Source organism: Mustela erminea, chromosome 4, assembly GCF_009829155.1.
Source record: "Mustela erminea isolate mMusErm1 chromosome 4, mMusErm1.Pri, whole genome shotgun sequence".
In the NCBI taxonomy this organism is placed as follows: domain Eukaryota; kingdom Metazoa; phylum Chordata; class Mammalia; order Carnivora; family Mustelidae; genus Mustela; species Mustela erminea.
Window position 1 is genome coordinate 92906636 of NC_045617.1, and position 25567 is coordinate 92932202.

A 25567-nucleotide genomic window follows, 5' to 3' on the forward strand; every position below is an offset into this window, starting at 1 on the left:
CTTTTATTCATTGTTTCAGCACTAGTCTTGTTTACCATAAAAAATTATATTAATAGAACTTAAGAATTGCAATTGCTGGGCGCCTGGGTGGCTCAGTGGGTTAAGCCTCTGCCTTTGGCTCTGGTCATGATCTCAGGGTCCTGGGATCGAGTCATATATTGGGCTCTCTGCTTGGCAGGGAGCCTGCTTCCTCATCTCTCTGTGCCTGCCTCTCTGCCTACTTGTGATCTCTGTCTGTCAAATAAATAAAATCTTAAAAAAAAATTAAAAAACAAAAAAAGAATTGCAATTGCCATTTGAGAATAATACTGAGAAAACTAAAAAAAATTCCAGAAATAACTGTTTTAATATTTTCTTAGACTCTAAGACTTTTAGCCTTTTTCAAAATAGAAATTTAAGTATGTGGCCTTCATAGTTTACTAAGATTTTCATTCAAGTGGCACTATTTCTATTTAAAGTTTAATACAGTTATGCATGAAACCAAATTGCAACTCCTGGGGAAATGCATCTTTTAAAAATCATTTAAACATCTTCTATAATCCCTGTATTCAGACCTGGTGAGAGTGATGTCAGATTCTTGGTCTACTCTTAAGTTACCAAATACACCTACCATTTAGACATGCTCTTGAACTAAATCCTAAAACTAAGTTAAGCAGTATGTTTTAGCAGAGCTCAGGTCTAGATGCTGCCAGGCTAGTGGATGGGGACAATCACTCTTCCAGAAGGCCCCGGCCCTCTTTAGACCCAACAGATGTCATTTTCTTTGTTTAAATTCAATTCGGCATTGTCCTTCTGGCTGTTGGACACCCACCAAATGGAGAGGACTCTAAAAGCAGAAATGTAGAAGAAATATAAAAATTAAGAGACATAAGGTTTTAGACCAAAGGTTTATTCAAGTGTAATTATCTCTAAAAGTACAAAGTCTAGGTTTAGAAAACCAGATGTGTTTGCTTTATGTGTCTTATAATGTCAAGAATCAATTTTAGCCTTCCACAGAAGGAATGGACATTTGCAACCTGTTCTATCAGCCTTGAGGGTGGGCAGAAATCAAGAACAGGGAAAAGACAATCAGTCCAATTTAAGTCATCAGTCTATTGTCAGGTTTGAATGCAACAAGACATAGAGTGGGCTTCTTAACACGGAGATTCCTAGGGGCATTGACAGAATGAGGTGCAGGGTTGTCATGGACTCCTTGAAATTGCAACTGCAAATTTCTGGGTATGAAAAGTTACATACTTTTCTAAAAAAAGGGATCCATAGTTTTCGTGAGATTATCTAAGGACTCATGACCCCCCAAAAGGCAAAACAGAACAAAGCCAACCAAACGAACAAACAAAACTTCAACGTATTAGCAAAAATGTGCTTGCTTTTGCAGGAGAATTGAAGTTGGTCTTATAAATGCTCAAAATGAACAGCCCCTATTGTTAGCATCTGGACACTGCTGCCTAGTTGTGGATCTTGGAAAGCTCTCTAGTATTTGTTTAGTGCTTGGTTCTTAATGAGAGTTAAAATTAATTTCCTAAGACTCTTTGAGATAAAATAAAACACTGGACTCCAGAAAAATTAAAATTGGGGGTTCTAGAATTTGATTTTTGCTACTATGACAAGTATATTTCTTTGGGGAAGCTAATTTCCAGGCCCAGAGATGCCCCCATGCTTGACAAGAGTGTTCAGAACATGCCTTGGCAGCCCATCCCCTCCCATCTTATACAAAAGCCTGGTAATTTGAAGGTCATTCCCTGTATTTTTTGATCACCTCATTGTACCTTATTAAAACAAATCCAACAATTGCATAATTTTAATTTATCTCTTTCTAGAATAAGAATTATGAAATGAAATGCCCTTTGAGATCATGAGAATTCATTTAGACATACTTTTTACAAAATGAAATAATATTTCTTTTTTTCCCTTTTGTGAGATATTTCTTTAAAAATGTTCTTAGTGGGACACCTGGGTGGCTCAGTGGGTAAAGGCCTCTGCCTTCGGCTCGGGTTGTGATCCCAGGGTCCTGGGACCGAGCCCTGCCTCAGGCTCTCTGCTCCGCGGAGACCCTGTTTCCTCCTCTCTCTCTGCCTGCCTCTCTGCCTACTTGTGATCTCTGTCTGTCAAATAAATAAATAAAATCTTTAAAAAATACGTTCTTAGTATGTCAAAACAGAAATAGAATGTTGTGTAGCTCAGTATAATAAATATAACTAATAGAATTCTTAGCTAGGAAGAGAGAACTGGGCAAAATCTTGCCAAAGAAACTGGTGAAAATTACTGATTGCTGGAGTTAGGTTTACATGGTTTTGACAAATGTCATCCTTCTAATCTGGTAAGGCATTTCTGTGTCCTCTCACTGGTGGGAAAATATTTGGATGGGGAATCAGTCCTGGGCAAAATTGTGACATTCAACTCAATGGACCAGGAACTGGTATTTTGTGAGTATATTCCTGGCCCTGATCTTCATTTTGATAATAAAACTATACTTGCTGAGAACCTTTGTGAAGGGTTTTTTGGTTTCCCTTTCATGGTAGGATTTTGAGGGCTCTTCATCGCTGGTAGTTAATGTACTCAAAATAGAAGTGCAAAAGAAATCAGGAGAAAGTGCTGAAATGTGCATATTTATGAGTAATATAATATTGTCTGTGTCACTTAGGCACTTACATAATTTCTATTGAAATGTCACCCAAGAGTTTTATTTATCCCTCCATACATTAGCCTTATTATATCAAGAGTAAATCAAAGCACTACAGGCTATGGGAACAGCCCTGAAATTGCAATGCTTAATTTCTGAGTTTTATCCTCAGTTGAAACAGCACATTTTATCCAGAGTCTTCAAAATGACTTCCAAACATCTGGAATTGAATTAAACTTTCCCTGTTGCCTAGGACAGTGGTCCTCAAAGAGTGTTATTCAGAGCAGCAGCATCAACAGCACTGGGAACTGGATAAAAATGCAAATTATTGGGGCACCTGGGTGGCTCAGTGGGTTAAAGCCTCTGCCTTCGGCTCAGGTCATGATCCCAGGGTCCTGGGATTGAGCCCCACATCGTGCTCTCTGTTCTGTGGGGAGTCTGCTTTCTCCTCTCTGCCTGCCTCTCTGTCTACTTGTGATCTCTGTCAAATAAATAAATTAGATATTTTTTAAAAATGCAAATTATTGCCCCTCCCTAGATGTCCCTAGATCATGCAGTCAAGGGGTGGGGGTCCAGTATTCTGATTCCAGGTCATTCTGATGTTTGCACATGTTTGAAAGACACTAGTCTAGGAGAACAGACCTATAGGAACACAGAGGAGTTCAATGATTATACAATTCAATGGTCAGTGGTAGGAGTAAGGTCACAGACTTTTCATTCTTGCTTACTGTCTTTACTGTTGCTCACTGTCTGCTCTTTTCTTCCATGCTGTTGCTTCCCAAATGGACTAAGGTCTATGACTTGCCTCTAAAACTGATGGTTCATTTTGGGACCCATAGACACACCTCTTTAGGGAAATAAGCCCAAAATTAAGGCCATGTCAATTTAGCACAAGAAACAATGTCAAAAATTGGTGAATTCACCGGGGACCTCCTTAACACTGTAAGTGGTGGGAACACTGCTATTTGGTGCTGGTCTTGTGGTTCCATGACATATAGGTCAGATCCAGAAGTAAGGGAATTAAGAGGTATCTTCTCAGTCCAGTTCCATGTAAAACACCTGTTAAGATTAAGCCTACATAAGGAAATTAGCAGCTTATCTGTAGTAGTTAAAACCAAGGTGTTAGAATTTATACCAAAATTAAAAACCGTGATAATTAAAATCCTGAAAACACTTACCTGCTTTGGTAATGGATCTAGAAGACTACAGTCATATTTATAAAGTATTAAAATAATGCATATTTGAATCTGTAACAGCGCAAACCACCTGAAAAGAAAATATGAAATTATCACTTGGTTGTGAAAGATGCATAAATATCTACCAAGAGAGAATATCTAGAAAGCATGCATATATCAGAGCAAGGATGCTCTTTTTCACTTTAGGAACTTTTACCATTAAAAAGATAGAATAAGGAAAAACTTGTTCTTTTCTTTTATAATACTGTCTACTCCAGAGGGTAGCTGAGATAATTAAATTGCTTAAAAATGTATGTAAAATGCTTAGCCAGTGGAAGCACTAACAAATGAGAGTCCAGGTCTCTTCAAAGTTCATATCAGTGCTTCCCATCATGGTAGCCACTACCTATGTGTGGTTATTTCAACTTAAATAAATTAAAGTTAAACCAAATGAAAAATTTCAGATCTTCAGTTGTACTAGCCATATTTTAAGTACTCAATAGCCGTATGTGGCTACTGATCTCGATATTGGACAGTACATCTTTAAAACATTTTGCATGATCACATGAAGTTCTATTGGACACTTGTTTGATCTAGACTCCTACTGTCCATTAGAAATTACTGCCTAAATGTTCATAGGCAAATACCCATAACTACCCCATCACTACCAAATTTCCCATAACTATCACATTTATTATTCCCTTTGTAACTCTTCACTCAGATGTCTCCAAACTTTTTGATCATACACCCTGATAATGAAATATTTGAGCATACCCGACAACACATTGATACTCATTTACTTATAAAGTATATACACATACTACTGTATTAGTTTACTACATACTTTGCAAGACACAGACACACACAAAGAGAAACTAAAAATATAGAGAAGAATATAAATGGAATTCTGCTGTTTTTTCTTGCATCTCAGTGAGTTGTTTTGAGCTCTCCTTGGGGTAGGCAATGCCTCGTAGGGGTCCTAGCTCTTAATGAATACAATTGGCCCAACAGGTCAGAAAATTTTAAGTCATCAGAGACTCAATCCTCTGCTTCACTTTCTATATCCAGTTAGGCACTAGGCCCTTTTGTTTTATCTTCTCAATACTACCTGATCTCTCTCCTTATCTCTAGTCTCTCCACAATTGCCTCAGTGAGGTTCTTCATGATTGATCTCCAGGATTACTAAATTATCTCAGCTTCCAGACTAATCTTCCTGTTTCCAGTTTCACTTCACTCTATTTTATCCTTCACTCTACCACTGGAGTGAACTTCCTAAAATGTAAAACTATCCTCATTTGACACAGTCACAGACATAATCTATCAAATGCTTCCTATTTTCTTCCAAATGCCATAGGAGAACATGGACAACCTTTGAAAATATGCTGCCTCTCTATCACCCCAACTTCCTCCCCACTGACTCCTCTTTGAAACCCATGCTCCAGCCACCCTGTATACCTAACATCTCTTGAATGGTGACACTCTCTGTTGCAGCTCAGTCTCCTCTGGAGGCATTCTCTGATCACTTGCTTCAACGACAAGGCATGCTTCCTCTCCACTTCTGTGGTCCCATGTACACACCTCAGCCATAGCATCTATTGCACTGAATTGCAATTGTTTATTAGCCATTTCTCTCCTAGAGGAGGAACTGTATTGTTGGGACTTATCAGTGCAGAGTACTGTACTGGTGCCTAATCATGTTCTGAATGCAATATAATGGAAGAATCAATGAATGAATAGATGATGGAAATAGATACCTTCCATAAAACAAATTCAATTTCCGGTCCTTTCCAGCTTTCTTTCTCTGTGCTTCAGTGGCACTTTACATAGTTTTCCACCAATGTCTTTACAATCTGACTATATCCTACCATATTACAGTTAATTAATTGCAAGCCCTACCCCCTTATAAAATATTGTATTCACAAATGATGGGAACCACTGTTCCATTGAATCCTCAATATTCATTGAACGACTGAATGATTATGAGTGATCTTATATTCATTTCAGATAATTACATTTGTTGCCTACTAGTATTCTTTTTTTTTTTTTAAAGATTTTATTTATTTATTTGACAGAGAGAAATTACAAGTACACTGAGAGGCAGGCAGAGAGAGAGAGAGAAGGAAGCAGGCTCCCTGCTGAGCAGAGAGCCCGACGCAGGACTCGATCCCAGGACCCTGAGATCATGACCTGAGCCGAAGGCAGCGGCTTAACCCACTGAGCCACCCAGGCGCCCCGCCTACTAGTATTCTTGACTATATTTTACTTCAAATGAAATCCTGAGTACTCCAGCTATTGTTAAAACCCACTTAGATAACACATCACTTCTTCACAAATATATATAATGTGAATTTGACCCTACTTACTTATATGGGCTAAAAACAATTTATTCTAAGGACTATCAATGTCTGTTAGAGTAAAATATATACAATATTTACTCATTTGAATCAGAAAGCAATTCTAAGAAAAAGCAAGTCTGCGAATTTGTGTGCAGGCTCAGAATTTCTCACAACTAAATTTCTGTCAAATTCCTAACAAAATGGAACTTCCACTTCTGGCCATGTCCTGCCCTAAATAACTCAAAAACTGAGTAAGAAAGGAAAAAAAAACCCAGCAAAACTGAGCAAGACTTACAGTGTAGGATGGAAATTTCCAAGAGAAAAGAAATAAATGAGGTGAGTCCTGCAATCTATAACTCACCGTCCATGGCAGATTCCAGGTCACAGTGCAAGGACGGAAAAGCCCACACAGACCTGAGGGTCTCATCCCATTAAAAAGACAGAGATCAAAGTTCAGGGAAGAATTTGGAAGAAAGAATAAAAGAGAGGAGAAAGTTTCACAGAGGCAGCAAGAGTGCTTCCGAGAACTACATGGGAGTCTCCTTGGGTATTTGGCTGAGTACTGATCTCAGCAAGTGAGAGAAAGCTACTGAGGTGGAGAAGAAAGATGAAAAAGAAAGCTAAGGAGCCATAAGCTGAGTAATGCACAGGGCTCCCACAAGTTATGGAAGCTTGTGTTCCCACCAGAGTGGGAAGATCCTGTAACAAAGACAATTGATTAGGTCTTTAAAAGGTTATGGCCTTGGAAGTGGTATTATTTTATCTTAAAATTAAGTGTCACTCCTCAAAGCTTAATAACAAGTCTTCAAAACTTGTTTTTCTGAGCAACTAACTACATGCCACAGTAAAGCCTAAAACTAAAGGAATACAATAAAATTTAGTATCTGTGACACTTAACATCTATGTCTTGAATTTATTAAAAAAATAATCATGCCTAGAAGAAACAGGGAAATATGGCATGTAAGTAAGAGAAAAACCATTCAAAAGAAATAGATGCTGAAATGACAGATCTTAGAGATAGCTAGTTAGATATAATCCAGATGTTCAAAAAGGAAGAAGCACAATGTAGAAAGAAATGGGAAAATTAAAAAAATCAGACTGAATTTATAGCAATGAAGAATATAATCTCTTTGATGAAAATACACTGGGTGGGATTTACAGAAGATAAGCCACTGCAAAAGAAAAGATCATGGTACTTATTGGAACAACAGAAAATATCCAAAATGAAGTACATAGATTAAAAAGACTAGGGGCGCTTGGATGGCTCTGGGGGTTAAAGCCTCTGCCTTCGGCTCAGGTCATGATCTCAGGGTCCTGGGATAGAGCCCCGCGTCAGACTTCCTGCTCGGTGGGAAGCCTGCTTCCCACCCCCACCGCCTGCCTCACTGCCTCTCTGTCGGTCAAATAAGTAAATAAAATCTTTTAAAAAATAAAAATAAAAAGACTACAAAAAGAAATAAATGGAGTATAAGTAACCTATAAAATAATATCAAAGACTCTAGCATACATGTAATTTGGTGATGCAGATAGATAAGAAAAATATTTGAAGAAATAATAGCTGAAACATTTTAAAATTTGTTAAAACTATTAATTTACAGAGCTAAGAAGTACAATGAACCCAAAGCAAAAGAAACGTAAAGAAAACTATTCCAAGGCAAATCATAACCAAATTATTAAAAAAAGTGACAAAGGAAAAAATCTTAAAAGCCATGGGGGAGGAGGGAGACAAAATAAATAAATAAGCAAATTAATTAATTAATTAAAATGATGACAGACTTCTCATCAGAAATTATGAAAGCCAGATGACAACAGAAAAACATCTTTGAGGATTTGAAAGACAAAAAAGGAAACATTGTTTTTTATAATAATACACTAACTCTATCATGAGAGAGACCAGCCTTGATAATTTGGTGGTAAATATTTAATTTCCTCTTTATAGATATGGAGCATAACATCTCATAGGAAAAAAAGATGATTGCCTTTGGGGGCTATGTGAAAGAGAGAAAGAGAGTGTTGAAATGGCCGTCAGTTATTCAGTAGAGAATTTGAAGAACACACATTTTGAACATATCTTAAGAGAGGGGGAAATGGTGTGCCATGCCCACGAAGGACTGTTTTGAAGAACTCAGGTCCAAAGGACAATGGTGGACAGTCATGCTGAAAGCCCCCAGTGTTGTTCTACACTCAGGCTTAGAGAAATGCACCAATGGAGGAAGGTGATGGATATTGGAGTGAAAGCAAGTCCTTGGGGAAGGGATGAAGTGAAAAGGAGGGTGATTGCTCTGTGGCTATTTTGCAACAGACAAGCACAGCTCTGTTACAGGAGACAATGGTAGGGATAGGGGACTTCTGTGAAGTGCTTTTCTCTTGGGCTATAGTAAAAGAAATATATATTTTTAAAGATTTTATTTATTTGAGAGAGAGAGAATGAGTAGGAGGGGCAGAAAGAGAGGGAGAGAGAGAGTCTGCAGCTGACTCTGTGTTGAGCACAGAGTCCAACTTGGGTGTTATGAGACCTTGGGGAACTTGGGGCTCAATTCCACAACCCTGAGATCATGACCCAAGTCAAATCAAGAGTCAGACACTTAACTGACTGAGCCACCCAGGTGCCCCAGTAAAAGAAATATTTTATGTACAATTTTTTAAAAAAAATTAGTTATTTATTTGAAAGAGAGAGAGAAAGAGAGCATGAATGGAGGGGGAGGAGCAGAGGGAGAGAGAGAATCTCAAGCAGACTCCTGACTGAGTACAGAGCCCAATGTGGGCTCAATCTTACGACACAGGAGATCATGACTTAAGTTGAAATCACAAGTTGGATGCTTAACTGACTAAGCCACCCATGTGCCCCATGTGCAATTTAAAAAAAATTTTATTTATTTATTTATTTGACAGCAGAGATCACAAGTAGGCAGAGAGGCAGATAGAGAGAGAGGAGGGGAAGAAGGCTCCCTGCCGAGCAGAGAGCCCGATGCGGGGCTCTATCCCAGGACCCTGAGACCATGACCTGAGCCGAAGGCAGAGGCTTTAACCCACTGAGCCACCCAGGCGTCCCCCCGCCATGTGCAATTTTTATTTTCTTGACTGTACCACAAGCATACCTCATTTTATCATCTTTCACAGACACTGCTTCTTTTACAAATGTAAGGTTTGTGGCAACCCTGCACTGAGCAAGTCTACTGCTGCCATGTTTCCAACAACATGTGCTCACCTTGTGCCTGTCACATTTTGGTAATTTTCACAGTATCTCAGACTTCTTCATTATTATTACACTCGTTATGGTGATCTGTGACCAGTGATTACTACTTGCCAAAAGTTCAGCTTAGTTTATAGTTAGCATTTTTTAGCCATAAAGTATTTTTAAAGTCAGGTATGTGCATTTTTTAGACATAATGCTATTGCACACTTAATGAACCACAGTGTAGCGTAAACATGACTTTTATGTGCACTGGGAAACCACAGATTTCATTTGATTCACTCTAATTGCTTTGTTGTGATGGTCTGAAATCAAACCTGTATAATTTTTTAAATGTGCAGTCAAGAGTGATGCACTTACATGGTCCTGTCAGACAGTGTCTTGAAGAATAAAGAGATAATAAAATAATAGGAGGTGTGAAGAGCCTCACTTTCCTATCTCTGCTGGAGACAGTGTGAAGGAAACAGCACCTCGTCTTCCATGAGGAGCTGGGACTGGAACAAACATCACAGAACACTAAGGGTCAAATTTGGAGAAGATAACCAAGGGTGTGGATATAAGTCATAGGCCCTTCTTCCTTACCCCTCCTGGAACAGTGACAGTTATGGGAACAGTGAACTGTCACGTTATGTACTAAGAGTTCTTATGATAAAATGTGATCTCCATTCATTGAACCATTCGGTACTTATTGTCTTTCCATGCTTTATGCTCTTCTAAATGCTGAAGTTAACAAAAGTTATTTCCATAAACAAACAAACAAACAAAAACCCACTCATGCTTTCATTAAAATGCTTAAATTCTAGTCTTAGAGTAGGCAGCAAATAAATAAACAAGGAATGCATATATGAGGTACAAAAATAACTACTAAAATAATAAGTAAGACAAGGTAAGAGAAAAAGGGAATGATGGCATGTGCTACAATGTTTCAGGTGAAGAGGTTCTCCAGGAAGAGGTGACATTTCAGCAGACATTAGAATGAAGGATGAGAATGGGCCATATGAATATCTGGGTACAGAATTCCATGCAGAGGCAGTAGAAGGTGCACAAATCCAGAGGAAGAAGAATGAGCAACAACGAGGAGGCTAGTATTGCCAAAGATGAGCAAGAAGCTGGTGGGGTGGGGGGTGCTGAGAGAGATACCCCTGGCAAGTAGAGAGCCCATGGGGCATGCTGAAGACTACAGTTTATTCAGTGAGACGGGACGTCATTGGATCATTTTGAGCAAATACAACTTAGGTTTCAAAAGAATTATTCTGTCTGCTACACTGAAAATGAAACACAAGGTGATGTAGATGAAAGCCAGAAAACTGATTAGGAAGACTTTACATATTTTTCAGACAATAGAAAGTGGTGACTTGGACCAGGACGGTAGACATAGTCATGAGTCAGAGTGAGAGACTGGATATCCTCTGGATGATGGGCTTTGCCTTATGGATGTGGAAGACACAGAGTCAAGAGTGACTTTTGACCTGCAGATGAATTTCGGATACAGTTGCTCTTTACCTCAGCAATAGTGGGGACGGAAGGGAGAGCAGGCTGAGGAGCTGTCTTCCAGAGCTCAGTTTTGGACCTGTTAAGCATAGCTTGCTGTCCAGACATGCCGTGCAGATGCTGACGGGGAGGCTGGGTAAACGGGCCTGATGTTTAGGAGGGATTCAATCAGGACTGGAGACATACGAGATATAAATACAGGGTCATCATTATGCAGAGGATTATTTACCGCCGTGAGACCAGAGAGCTCACTTAGGGAGGAAGTTAAATAGAAAAAAGAAAAGAAAAGAAAAAAAAAACCTAGAACACTGACACGAGAATTCTGGGACACTCCAAAATATGGAGGTCAGGAAGGTGAGAAAGATGAACAAAGCACACTGGGAAGGAGTAGCCAAAGTAGTAGAATAACGAAAAGAGAGTGGTATCTCCTAAAGCCCCATGAAGCCCTTATAGCAAATGGAAAATGTCACGAGCACCAACATATGAAATTTGACATCAAAGTTCCCAGTGACTAAAATGACCAATTCTCAGTACTTAGCTAACTCCCTTCTTGGAAGTAAATTGGATGAGATCCCTTCTCAGATAACTGAGCTGACGTTTTGGGTCAGGAGAATAAGCGGGAACTTCCCAATATTCAATGCTTACCTGGCAGCCCTGAAGAAATACTGGCTAATTCTGCATTTGTGAATTACACATCAGTTTTACAGGTTCCACTTGATCCAAACAAATCCTGTTTTCTTGCCACTCTGGCTTTAGCCCTTCCCTGACACCAGTCTGCTAAAGAACAGTGCAGTGCTGTGAGCTGGGCCCCCTGGCATAGAGGGCCGTTGGCACTCGTTCTGTCCAGTCCTTAGAGCAGAGGCACGGTGGCAGCCTAAGGACAATAAACACTCTGGAGGGCAGGGTGGCGGCTGCTCCAGGAAAGAAGGCTCTCAGGGCAGAGGGACAACCTGTTCCAAGGTACAGTCTCACAAGGGGCCCTGGAACATCGAGGGGTCAGTGAGGGCTTCACACCCTGCCTTCCAGGAGGTGAGGTGGCGAGAGATGAAGCTGGCAGAGCAGGAGGACCCTGTTCGTGGAGGGTTTGAGTGATAAGGTTGGGTCTTTGATCCTGAATGTGCTGCAGACCTAGTGAATAAATTGTGCTTATTCAAAAATTTTACCTGTGTGTGGAAACACGGTCTCTTTGAGCATTATAGAAGGGCCTCAACATAGAGTTCCTTTATGACGTAGAAGGAGAATGGAGAAAAGACCGATGTTCACAAGCTATTTAAGCGTAAACATGTTAGCAATACTATATAGGTTTTGATTAGAGATAATTAGAAAATATATTTATCAATTCATTAAAAGAGCTTCCCACTACAGTCCATAAGGCATTTCCTTAACTAACTCAAGTCCCTGCAATGTTCTTTAAAATTATAAAACTCCACTTCCCATTTGGTAAAATGATAATGGAGGTTTTGACCAATGCATGCTGTGTATTAGAGAGGTCTAATATTTTTTCTTCTTTTATCTTTGAGTGTTAGGTTAGTTTAGTTATTAAGTTAGTATTAGTCATTAAAAGAGCATACAGTTAACATATTTCATATTAGTTCTAGATATTTTGATTGATAACCTATCTAAAGGAAAGCTAAGGTGAATTAATAATACAGATAATGAATAATATATACTAAAAATGGCATTTTCTCTAAATCCAAATATTTGAATATTGTAGCAAAATTACCTCAATTATTCACTAGTCATTTTTTTTCTACACTTGCAAAAAAGTGTTTTCCAGCCTTTACTATGTTATTGAATTTTGTTGGGTACCTAAAATATCAGATACTAACATACACATATCTGTGACATTAAGAACTTTTTATGTCAAAGAAAATGGGCTTCATAAATTTGTATTTTTACACAAGCAAGCTGAGCTATGTTCATGTTAGGAATGTTTTCTTAATGCTCTTATGTCAAAACAGTGAAAATAATGAGGCATATTATTTACAACAGATTTATTTTTTACACTTACAAGGACAACATTACACATCTACAAATAAAGCTCATTAAAATATGAACATTTTGAAAATTCCTTAAATACTTCGTACTTGTGTGTTTTCCCTGTTTGTAGATAAATGTTCAGGGAGCACTACTACACAGGCCTCAAAAGCACAGAGTCTTGACGAAACAGACCTCACACTCGTAATGCACATGGAGAGACAGAAAGCGTGACACTATGAGTAAAGGTAGAAACAAAAGGGCTGTGGAAGTCTGGAGTCTGGAGAGAGTGCTGTGATCTGGAGCACCTGAGCTAGACCTTGATGGAAGGAAATGGGCCTTAACTAAGTAGACATGTTGAGTGTGGGCATTCGACACACAGCAGAGAGCACGATCAAGCGAAGGGGCAGACACGGTCATTGCGGGCAGCTGGTTGACCCTCTGGGGCAGTGCCGCCCCATGTTGGGAAAGGTACAATCAGCATCAGATCATGGAGAGTCTGGAGTTCTAGGCTGATGAGCTTGGCCTGTAGACAGTGGTGCCAGAGTCTTAATGAGAGTGGCAGTCTGAGTTGATTATTTGAGGACAATTAATCTGTGTGTGGTGAGTAAGATGGATTGAAAGAAGAGACAACAGAGCATGGGAGAAGGCTTGGGAAGCCTTCATGTCACCTGATGGTGGTACGTGAAGACCTGGTTTAGGAGGTGGGGTGTCATGGATGGCCAAAGAGAGGGAGAAGTAGAGGGTCCACAGTAGGGCTCCATCTGAAAGAAGCAGGGGGTACTAAAGGGATGATAAGATTACAGGAAATGAATGGTTTTAGTTTAACATCTTGATTTTGAGATTATTCCCTCTCTCGCATTTGAAAAGAAAATCTCTTGCTCCTCCCCTCCCCCCGAAGTCATTGCGGGCAATGCTAGCATGGACTGGAAAACTGCCACGGTTGCCAGGAGCAGGGGCTCTGAAGTATATTCCTAGTTGCTACCAGCTGCAGCTTATGAAAATAGAATGATCTCGCCCTGGAATTCAGAGAAGGCAGCAGACAGACATACTTTCACAGGCATCCTTCATGGAAGCCTGGCTACTCCGCTTAAAGGGGAAGTATTTTCCCCACAACCTCATCTGTCTTTGAAATCTTTTAGGAAAATGAAATCAGTTTGGTGGCAGGACGCAAAGTATTCTGGCCCAGGGGTTATCAAACTTTCACCTGCGTCAGAGTCCCCTGGAAGGCTCGTTAAAACACCCATTGCTGTAACCTGCTCCCAAAGTTTCTGATTCGGTAGTCTGGGGAAGGGCCAAAGAATTTGCATTTTTGCAAGTTTCCAGGTAGTGTTAACTATTGGTAGTCTGGGGAATCACACTTTAAGAAGCACTGATCTAGAAGACGTTGACAAGGAGAAAGGGGAAAAAGAAACATGTTAAAATATGTAGTTTATCAACTTTTTTAGTTTCAGTACAAAATTCACAATGATAAAGACTGTCTCAGCTATACATGAAACACTTTTAATTGGGGAGGATGGTGAGGACGTAATCTGTAGAGTGAACAGGCAGATGCTGACACTGAATAAGGCGGGAAACCCAGAATAAGGTAGGGAGGGGAGAAAGGAATAAAGGTAAGTGGAAGAGAAGGACAAGAAGAAAGCCTGCGGAAAAGAGAAGAGAATGGGAACTATACAGAGGGGAAAGAGGTGAGAAAGCTTGTAAGAAGTAAAAGAAGAAAGGATGGGAGCACCTCTGTCCTGGACTTGGCACATTGTTCTCTATTTCGTCAAAGCAGGAGGGCACTTTCTCAAGAGTTGCTACTGGAGATCCTCCCACTACCCCTTCTAGAGGCGAAGCTCCAGAACAGATGAGCTATGAGCTTGGAGGTTAGATACAGTGTTTCTAGCTTCCTATTCAAGCAAAGGGCAAAGGAACAGCACTGACTTCAGTGAGGTTAAGTACTCACCAAATAAAAATGATCTCACGGTATATTTTAAATTCCAGATTCCAGAAAAAAATTTAAGATGTGACATTTACTTTTGTTTTGTGATACACCCCCAGTGAAGGAAACTCAGCCCCTCTGCAAAGGGCAAGCTATTTAGAAAAGCAATTCATGGATACGGCTGAGCGTGTTAACACAGTATTTTGTGGAATTCAATAAACCTTGGAAGAACACTTTCGCTTTTGAGGAAAATTATATGGCTTAGGATGTTTTTGGTTGCAAGTGATAGAGAACTCACATCTGACTGGTTCCTATATTGAAGGGAATGCACTGCTTTATGTACCTGGAAAACTGAGAGCTGACGCTGGCCTTGGGCAGAGATCACTCCAGCAGCTCAGCGATGTTCCCAGGGAGGCAGTTTGCCTCTGCCGCACTGTTCTACGGTACCAACTGCATCCTAACACTGCCTGCTTTTATCGTCTCAAAATAGCTGCCAACAGTTTTGGGGGCCAAATGCTTCTTTATTCACATCCCATAAGGAATGATTATGTTTGACCCACAAGTCTCAACAGAAAGCTTGGTAGTTCATTACACTGCTTAAAACACACACCAACACTGAAGCAAATCACTGTGGGAAAGGAGGGCAGGGACAGAGATGGGATTTACGGATGGGCTTAGGGAACGGGGCTCCACTCCTATGGAGTTGGGGGTGGAATCAGCACCCCCAAATCCCATGGATGCCCAAATGAAAGAGAGGGCTATTAGGAAGGGAAGAGAAGGCATTAGAAGATGCGGAGACAATAGCCCATGGGCAGTACAGCAACACCGTTAAGTTTTAATTCCGTCCTGATTTCCTAGGAATGAAACCCTCTTTCTGATCAGGTGCTTCTAACTGGTTCAAAAGTAGTCACTGAGTTGGATGAGGGGAGAAAGCCCATCAAAAAAAAAAAAAAAAAAAAAAAGAGGGGAGAGCAGTAGAAGATCCCCCCCCCCCCCACATACCCCTGGCCGGGGCAAGAGTGCCCTTTCTTCCTCTCCACAGATACAAACCCCATCCTGCTATTCTGTGTTCCACGGAGGAGCTGGAGATCTAGTTTGTAAACAGAAGGAAAAGAGGGTCTTCTCTGACATGTTCTGCTCAGAAATGAACATGTTTTATTTTAGAAGCACTTGGACCCAAGTATCAAAAGTGAGTCTTGAATTGCTTCTTCTGTTCTTGACACACTTAAATCTTAGCCTCATAATGAAGTGTCAAAAAGAAATGGCTGGGAAAGGAATGATTGCGATTTTGCCCATGGTTTCTGGGCTCCTTCCAGTAAGTCACTGCTCCTCAGTAAAGCCGTAAGAGAGAGAAGCGGGGCTAAAAATTCATCAAGGGTTCTGGCTGCCTGACTCTGTCTTGGAATTAACCATATCCACCCCTTCCCACCCTCACTCCTAACCCTTTTTTATAGGCCCTCCAGGACATGTGCAGAGCACAGTGAAAATGTTAAGAAACAATTAGATACATAAATACAGTTTGTTCAAGTCTACTTAACAACCAGAGTCGAGGGGATGCGTTTGTTTATGTAACAAATTCCTTACAGTAAACTGAATTTGCAACTTCTCATGAAATCCATAGAGACTGAGTGTGCTCGCTCCTCAAAAGCAATCAGCAATTTCTAAGTATATAAGTACTTCTCAAAGTACTGCAAGGCTATTTTACTGAATAAGGCACAATTATTAAGATTGTATTATCGTTCAAATTCACAAGTAGAAGCAACAGTATGCAGAGCTCCACAAACCCCAACATAGGGATACATTGAGTTCCATTCCATTCCTGTGAGTGCTTGTTTTTCTTCCTCCCCTCAGACTTTGTAATCACTGTCCCTGGCCCTCGGGAGGTATGCTTTCCTCTGGCTGCTTACCGATGATTCCCATCTAGTCCCTAAGGCCTTTTCTAATCTTCCTCAAAACTCCAAAGGTGGTTATTATGTATGTATGTCATCTGGCATTTCTCACCAGTCAGCATGGTGTTAAGAAGAGCTTGTTTCTCTAGGGGTGCCTGGGTGGCTCAGTGGGTTAAGCCTCTACCTTCAGCTCAGATTATGATCTCAGGGTCCTGGGATCAAGTCCCACATCGGGCTCTCTGTTCAGCAGGGAGCCTGCTTCCTCCTCTCTCTCTGCCTGCCTCTCTGCCTACTTGTGATCTCCGTCAAATAAATAAATAAAATCTTAAAAAAAAAAAAAAAAGAAGAGCTTGTTTCTCATGTTGCTCTGTCTCATCTCCCCAGCTACATTATAAGTAACTCAAGAATGTTATGTATCGGGGCACCTGGGTGGCTCAGTGGGTTAAAGCCTCTGCCTTTGACTTAGGTCATGGTTCCAGGGTCCTGGGATCGAGCCCCGCATCGGGCTCTCTGCTCAAAAGGGAGCCTGCTTCCCCCCTCTCTCTGCTTGCCTCTCTGCCTACTTGTGATCTCTGTCTGTCAAATAAATAATATCTTAAAAAAAAAAATCTACATTAAAAAAAAAAAAAAAAGAATGTTATGTGTCTTTGAATTTCCCCAGTGGTTCCTGAAGTGACTTAAGACTAAAACTTCCTTGAGGGAAGGCACTTCATCCCTTATTTTGTTTTCCAAGGTAACTCCTAGAACCCTATCCTGCCAGAGAGCATACTCTCAATAAATATTTACTGAATGAAAGAATAAACATACTAATATCAGGTGCTTCAGAGATACCTGTCAGGTTGAACACTACTACTACTGATCTACTATCAGCTGGACCTATGTTTGAATTAATTTTCCCATTGCTGGGTGATTTTCATTAGTAATTCATTAGTAATTCAAGACAAGACCATGACTTGTACTAGTACTGCCCAAGGATATAAGAAGGACCCAAAGGCCCACAAAAAAAGTTGAGGTCACACTTTCTACTCCTGAGGAATCCACACTTCATTTCCATCTCTCAAGCTCTTACTACACCCTCTTCCTCTCCAAGCAAGCTTATGTAAGTGAGGCATCTTGCCAAAGATCAGGGCTATTGTTTTACACTGGAATGTAACCCATATCAATGACCACAGTAAGATAGTCAACCAGGCATCCTCTTGCAGGGATGGGAAGCAAGGGAAATTAAGGCTGTTGGCTGGTGGGGTGGGGAGGCGGGTTTGCAATAGAGCAAGCACATTCCTTTGTGCTGAGATCATCCACTCTCACAAACCCACTCAACACTGGAAATCCCATTCTAGTCCATCTAAATTCACAGTTTAAGAGGAGAATGTCCACTGCAAGGCAACTCCTTATTCTGCTTTCTACCATTGCTGAAGAAATCTGCTAGCTCTTGCTGCTTTTCCCTGTTTTTCTGCAAAACTACTGGACTTCTTCAGCAATAGAATTACTGGGAAGAGTTCCCTTCCTTCCTGTATCCAAGGGCTTCCCAGCAATGGGGAAGTACCTAACAAGGGGTTCTTCCTCCAAAACATATTTCTGGAATTCCCATTATTCAGAGCAAGAACAATATTCTTGCATTCTGATTTTTGGTTGGCAGCTGATAGCAGCACTGAATACTTATTTACTAAATTCAGCAAAACCTTCTGTGTTCATTAATGAGAGGGGTCCTCATAATGCCTCAGTGGACTGAACTCCAAGGCGTGACAGCTGCAAAGCCATAAGCCTATGCCTTCATGATGAACTTTGATTGTCAGCTACTTTAAAGGCAATTTTCTCTGACTCACTAAGTGTTTGGTGGATGAGAAAATAAATTGGCTCTTAGTAGACAAATTTAGAATGGGTGCAATTTTCTGAGGATTATACTAAAGATCTGTGGGATTAAATTTCTAGTGAAAAGATCCATTTTGCTAGAACACTGTCCAAATGGAGTCCTTCGCTTTCCTGAAAAATTCTGCTTTGTCTGTCTTTAGGAACAATGTTTCATGGGTTGGCTACTTAAAATTAATAACAGAAAAGTTAAGGACTTCTAAAAGCAGAAACAATAGAAAAACTAGACTATGGAGGTTTTATTTATTGTTACATTTATTCAACCTTCAGATTTGACCTATAGAATTTGGTTATAGGATTCATATTTTGCCACATCTCAGACTAGTTTTCAAAGGAAAACGTGACACCTTGTCCACTAAACTTTCTCTTGCTCCTGATTTCTCTATTTCCACATCTTCCAGCCACCTACCTTCAAGCCACAGCCCTCCACAAATCCTTCCCTTTGATCAATCCCATTTCTAATTATTTTCCAAATCTGGTAGATCTTACCACCCCATGTCTCTCACATGTAATATAAGCATGATTATATAAACTAAGGCATGCCCTACTCTAATCTTTTCTATAAAAATACTTTTAATGACCCTGTGTCATCGTACAGCAGCAATCATAATATTTTGTTCTCATGAGGTAACCCATCAGAAGCCATGGTAGACATTCCCACAAAGACATCGCACAATACAACTGGCCAACCAAATGAAACGTGGACTCCTGGATCTCCCTGTAGTTTGATAATAAAGAAAAGGGGGATTAAGCCAATGTTTTCCCCTTCAGAGCCATCATCTTTCTTAGACTTTCTGGATAAACGTGGCTCAGCTGTCTCACTGACCTTCCAGGACACTGGTACTTCCCGCTTCCAAATGCCAAAAACCAGTCCAAGAAAGCGTGCTTCTCTAAATTTGCTTTTTTCCAACGTTCCTGTGGGAAGAAAGCATTTTTTTTTTCCAAATCAGCCTTATATAAATAAGCTTAACTTTATTTCTCTAGGCTAAAAATGACTTTGTACAGCTAATCCTCGCATATAAAGTTGCAGGGCTGTTGGTAATTTTTTTCCAACCTGTTATTAATATCAGACACAATTGTGTTTTTGGAATGTGAACCAATAAATAAAAAGATTTAAAAAGAATTCTGTTAAGTGGTAAATGTAAATGATAAGGTAAATCAGCCACCTCAGAGGAATTGACCTCAGAAAAGGAAGACTATTTATAATAAGGTCTCAGTCCCCATCACAGAATTGCCCTCGGTAATAAATTCAGTGAGTTACTGGCAGCCCTGCTTAGTGGAGGGGACTTGGGATGTGAAATGAATACATCTGGATGCCATTTTTAAAAAACTTTTACCTAAAGGCAGAGAATGGATTAAATGAACTCTTAAGATTCTGCTCAGCCCTGTAACTCCCCAATTTTAAGCAACAGTAAAGCAGTTTTAATCTGCCTTGTTTTTCTTTTGTTATACTCCTTGGAAACCAATAACAGGAGCAACAGCCTGATGAATAGAAGTCTTCTATCAGAACTAGACATATTTACTTTAATGAACATTGCAGCTTTCAGATCATTTATTTAAAATTAGTGAATTTTATTCCAAAAACTTTTCTATCTCATTTATGTTATTCCACCCATATTATAAGTCTAATTCTTCCTTTATAGTCAACTTGGTTGTTAGTTACCAGAGAATAGGGCTGTTTAATGATAGAGTGATAGTTAATCTATGAATTCATACTTCTGGCATAAAAGAAATTAAAATAAAAGGACAAAGTATATTGAAAGAGATAACTTACAGGTTTGAACAATTCAGGTTCAGGAAAATATTTCGGATTTCTATGCAGCCAAAATGGAGACAACATCAACAAGTCACCAGAAGGAACAGTGTAATTCTATGATAGAAAAATCAGTTTTGAGTTATTTTTTGAAATCTGCTTTCAAGAGAGTTTGGGTCATTAAAAATTATGCTCCAACTATATTGTAGAGAAGACACATACATTTTATAATCAATGGTAAGAAAATCTAATTCTTTCCTGGAAAGATAATTTCTATTTTCCAATTTAGGCAATGGCTGTGTTCTAATTCTGATGATTAGTTACATGTGTCTATAAATTTGGTTACACAAGGGAAAGATATTAGATAAATGAGATAAATGAGAAAATTTTAGAAACTAGTATATGCCTGCTGTGGTACAGCTTTTGACGTTCGAAATTGGGGTTTACAGAAGTGCTTTTGGTGATGGGGGCCACAGTGGACTTCCAGGTTGTGGTTCTGGAACAGGAAAATCTGAGACAGGACACTGGCCACAGTAGCACTGAGGATAGGGCAATGGGTGTTCTGTCCCTGCGACACTCATGATAGGGTCTGGGAAGAGGGAGTGGATTTTTTCAATCTCTCCCTCTTTTTTTTTTCCTCACTCCTGAAGCAACTGTTAGGGCAGAAAGAATATGAAGACAACTGGTTAGGAAGACATAGGGCAAAGCACGTGTTGTACATCTCTTTGGTTGATTTTGTGTTTGGGATCACTGTGGCTATGGGACTCAGGCTAAGCAGTGTGTTTCCTCAAGCAGGAGAGTCTGCATTGTCTTTCCCCATTTAGGTTATTGGAGGTTTTCATGATATATAAATCACCCTTACATCATCATGTTCAGGAACCATAGGGCAAAGAGCTCTCCCACGGGGTGTAACCACTAGATGGCTATCAACTTTACTGAGACAGAAACATTTTATTAGTAACTCCCACACCCCTAAACACTAACAGTTTAGTGTTTTGTTGTTATTGTTGTTAAATGTATTTTTATCATGCTGAATCGTTAATTTTTGAATCTCACTTGGTTCACCTAATTTTATAGCCGAAGTATTTTTTCCTTTGCATTGTAGACACATTGTGAAGTTTTATCTCCAATGTCTGTTTAATCTTTTACTGGGTAGATTAAACCATAAATAATTTAATCATGCCCTAGGGTTTTTTTTCCTATAATAAATAATGCCATCCAAAGCATCTTCTTCCGCAAAGCCTTTTTCATGTAAAATCTTTTGACAAAGATGTGCAATTCCTTTTGCGCAAATGTTCCTCAAATCTTGTACCTAAATATGTTTCTAGCTATAATATATGAATGTCAATTTCTTTGCCCTCTTCTCTGCTAGTCTGACATTTTTAATAGCTAATTTTTGGTTGCTGCAAACATTATTATGTTTCTGTTGAGCATATTTCCATGTGAAGTTATTTTCTCCTATGAACTCTTGTGTTTATGTACTGTCCTCATTAATCTATGTGAGATTCATGCTTTACTTACTGATCTGCGAGTTCTTTAAATATTAAAACTATTTACCCTTGTGTCGTACTTATATTAACATTTGTTCATAATTTTTGGTTTACATTTAACTTGGATTATACCTTTAAAAAATACATGTTAAATTTTAATATGATACATTCAAATCTGTTCATCTTTGTGGTTTCATTGATGAATCCTAAGCTCTTTTCTCTTTAACATAGTGGTTCTCAAAGGCAGTATAGAAACTTCTAGGAGTTCTCAAGACCTTTTCAGAAGCTTTGCAAGATCAAAAGTCATTCTTGGGTAAAAGACTCATTCAAAGTATAGGACAAACCAAAGGATTTTCATGTAACTGAGTACATAAAACTCATTAATATTTCAGATTGCAATAAACTTTTAAGACACTCCCACTGTTGGGAGCAGGCGCCTGGGTGGCTCAGTTGGTTAGGAGTCTTCCTTCAGCTCCGGTCATGATCCCAGGGTTCTGGAATGGAGCCCCGAGTTGGGCTCCTGGCTCAGTGGGGAGTCTGATTCTCGCTCTCCCTCTGCCCCTCCCCCTGCTCGTGCTATTTCTCTCTAGCTCTCTTTCTCAAACAAATAAATTAAATCTTTTTAAAAAAGAGAGAGAAAGTCCCACTATTGAGTTTCAGTGAGGTATGGGAGAACAGCCATATCTGAAGAAGCTATTGTAATACCAATTCCTTTTCCAGTGACATGTCTGTGTGAGGCTGGATTTTCTTCATTTCCATGAACAGAAATGATATATTACAACAGATTGATTCCAGGCACGTTTATGGGAACCCAGATGTATTCTATTAGCAAGGCATTAGACAGATTTGCAAAAACTTAAAATGATGCTATTCTTCTACATTTTTTATGTTTTGGAAACTACAGTTATGTTTCATAGACCCATGCTATTATTTTAACATGTAGTAAGTTCCTTGTTATTTTTTTATTTGCCAAATAAACTTTATAATAATTTCTCAGCTTTAGTTTCTAATAAAGTTAATCTCAGTAGATATAATTCGCATAGATAAAACTCTTTGGGATTCTCAATTCTAAGCGTACAAAGCAATGTTGAGAAAAAAAATGCCACTTTTTAGCCAGTCGTCCCAAAACACATATTAATCTCTTCCCCCTTAATTGACTTATAATGATTCATTTATCCTATATTATGTTCTTACGTACAAAAGGGTTTTCTTCTCTGGTATCTATCCAGTCTGTTATACTGATACTGAACATCTAGTCTGACACCAATATCATACCATTTTATTTTATTTCATACCATTTTAATTGATGTAGTTTTATAACATGTTTTAATACCTTGAGAATATAATTAATAGTCTTTAATCATTCATATTTTCCAACACTTCCTTGTTTATTCTTTTCTGGGCATTCTTGCCGATTAACTGTGTACGAAAAGTACAACACCTTGAAAAGAGAATACTGGTAGAAGTTTAAAAGTTTTGGAAAGATAATATAATAAAGAAAAAGAAGGAATAGAATAAGTCAAAGAAAGTGGGTAGTATTGTCTGTTTTAATCTGTTCCAAAAATATAGAAGAGAATAAGTACAGAAGCAAAAATAAACAATGAGACCATGTTCAGACAATATCAAGAAAGAGCAGGAAGAGAGCGCCTGCAGCATTCCCAGCAAGAAACTCTGACCAGTTGTCCAATGGGGGAGAAAACATGAACCTCTGCCAATGCTTGACACAGATGACCTCATTTGAAATGTTTTTATAGTCCTAATTTCTGGGAACCCATTAATATGTTCAACAGACATTCCACCTGTTTTAGAAAATTTATGAAGGTTGAAAGGACCATGTTGTATGAATTTATACTAAGGAATTAATTATTATTGTGTACCAGGATTTGACTATACAGATGCCTATCTTTGCACTGTTTATAAACAACTGGAAGCCACACACATTTAGGAATAGGGAACCGATTTAAAAATCAATACTATGTCCATGATTACATTATTATGCTATAATTCAAAGTGGTGTAGATGTCTTTTATTGAAATAGAAAACTTTGGTGAACTACTATTAACATAAAAGCAGATTATGAGAAAATTAGCATAATATGGCACCAACTGAATTTTTAAAACATAGAGACTACAGGGGAAAAATCTGAAATTATGAGAATGCCAAATGTTCTTAGTGGTCATCAGACTTGTAAAATTTTAAGCAACCTTTATATCCTTCTTTTACTTTTTTTTTTTTAATTTTTAATCTTTTTATTTTTTATAAACATATAATATATTTTTATCCCCAGGGGTATAGGTCTGTGAATCACCAGGTTTACATACTTCACAGCACTCACCAAAGCACATACCCTCCCCAATGTCCATAACCCCACTACTTTTTTTTTTAATAAATGGTTTCCTTCTTAAAAATAATTACTATAATTTATTTATGTAATAATTTTTTAAAAAGCTGTGCAGGTTGTCATTTTCAAAGTTGAAGCCTCAACTCTGAGGGGAGAAGTTCACAGGGATTAGTGTACGCTTCCTCGGAGGAAAGTTTGTATTTATTTTATTTATAAAAGAAATAGTAAGTACAGAAGACTCTACTGCACCTTTTACAAATATTAAAAGGTATTTTGAAAAATAAGGAAAGGAAGTTCTGGAGTATTCTTGGAAGATGGCATCCTGAATACATGTCTCTTGATTGCACATTCACTAAGAGAGCCATCACAAGGGCCTAGAGTGAGCCTGGATCCATCTGGGTCTCATGTCCTCTAGGAAGAAACTGTGAGTGTGAGGAAGTGGAGGTAAGAGACTATGATTGCTTTATAACTTTTCTAATTGCTTCAGACATCAACTACTTTTAATAAAAATTTTTATTGGGAATTCATAATGTTGGAATTATGAAACAGTTCAGTTGTATAAGAGAATTATATGCAGTGAATTATAAATGGCTTATTGCCTCCACTACTAAAACACATTTCAAGAATAATCACTAAAAAAATTTACTATGCACAAAGATGCAAATAAATACCACATTAAAATAACCACAAAGGAAAACAATCTAAATTCTCGAGAGTTAGGCAATAATTAAATATTTAAGCTATCAATTCAGTGGCCTATTATAAAGCCATTGAAATAAATATTAAGACTCTGGATGTATGAAAAGTATAATAATGTTTAAAAAATGTTTAAATCAAAGATTTATACTATGATGAAACATAGATTTCTGTACTGATGTCAAACAAGGAGCATGTCAGATAAATAAATGATCACTGGGTTTGTACGGGCACAAGTGTATATGTGTGTGCCTGGGTTTGAGTTTGGGTGTTTCTTTTGGTAAAGTTCTCGAATGAGTAAAATTACCTTTAAGAAAATAAGAAATGTTAATGGCCACAACAAATTCATAACCTGAGATCAAAAAGAGGAAATGAGAGAAAAAGAAAAGAGTTAGGGAAAAAGAGGAAAAACATACTGCTGATTTTTCTTTTTCCAGTCTTTCTCTCTCTCTCTCTCTCTCTCTCTCTCTCTCACACACACACACACACACACACACACTACACACAAATAAAAATAAAGAAAGCAAAAGAAGGAAGGATGGAAGGATAGAAGAATGGAATGAGGAAGGAAGGAGAAAGAGAAAGTAGGGAGGGTAGAAGAGAAAAAAAAGAAGTAAAGAAAGGAATCTGAGTGTTCATGAGAAAGGGGGCAAGACAAGCACAAAATATTTTTTAAGTGATTGTCATGATATAGAAACCAGACAAAACAGTGCAAAAGAAAGAAAGGAAAGAAAAGAAAAGAAGTGAAAAGAAAGAAAAGGAAAAAAAAAAGAAAGGAAAAGAAAAGAAAACTATAGGCCACTATCTCCCATGAAC

General features: G+C 38.7%; 1 protein-coding gene across 4 annotated transcripts in view; it reads right to left on the bottom strand.

The window, feature by feature from the left end:
- Nucleotides 1-315: 315 nt before the first annotated feature.
- LOC116588708 (24-hydroxycholesterol 7-alpha-hydroxylase) overlaps nt 316-25567 on the bottom strand; it is an 89097-nt gene continuing 63845 nt past the window's right edge. For all 4 annotated transcript variants that reach the window (XM_032340168.1, XM_032340167.1, XM_032340165.1 and 1 more), the window contains 4 exons: nt 20246-20341; nt 19298-19386; nt 3799-3886; nt 316-826 (listed from right to left, as the gene is read on the bottom strand). In XM_032340168.1, coding sequence (XP_032196059.1) covers nt 755-826; nt 3799-3886; nt 19298-19386; nt 20246-20341 — 345 coding nt within the window. In that variant the 3' untranslated portion in view covers nt 316-754. The remainder of the gene's footprint in view (nt 827-3798; nt 3887-19297; nt 19387-20245; nt 20342-25567) is intronic.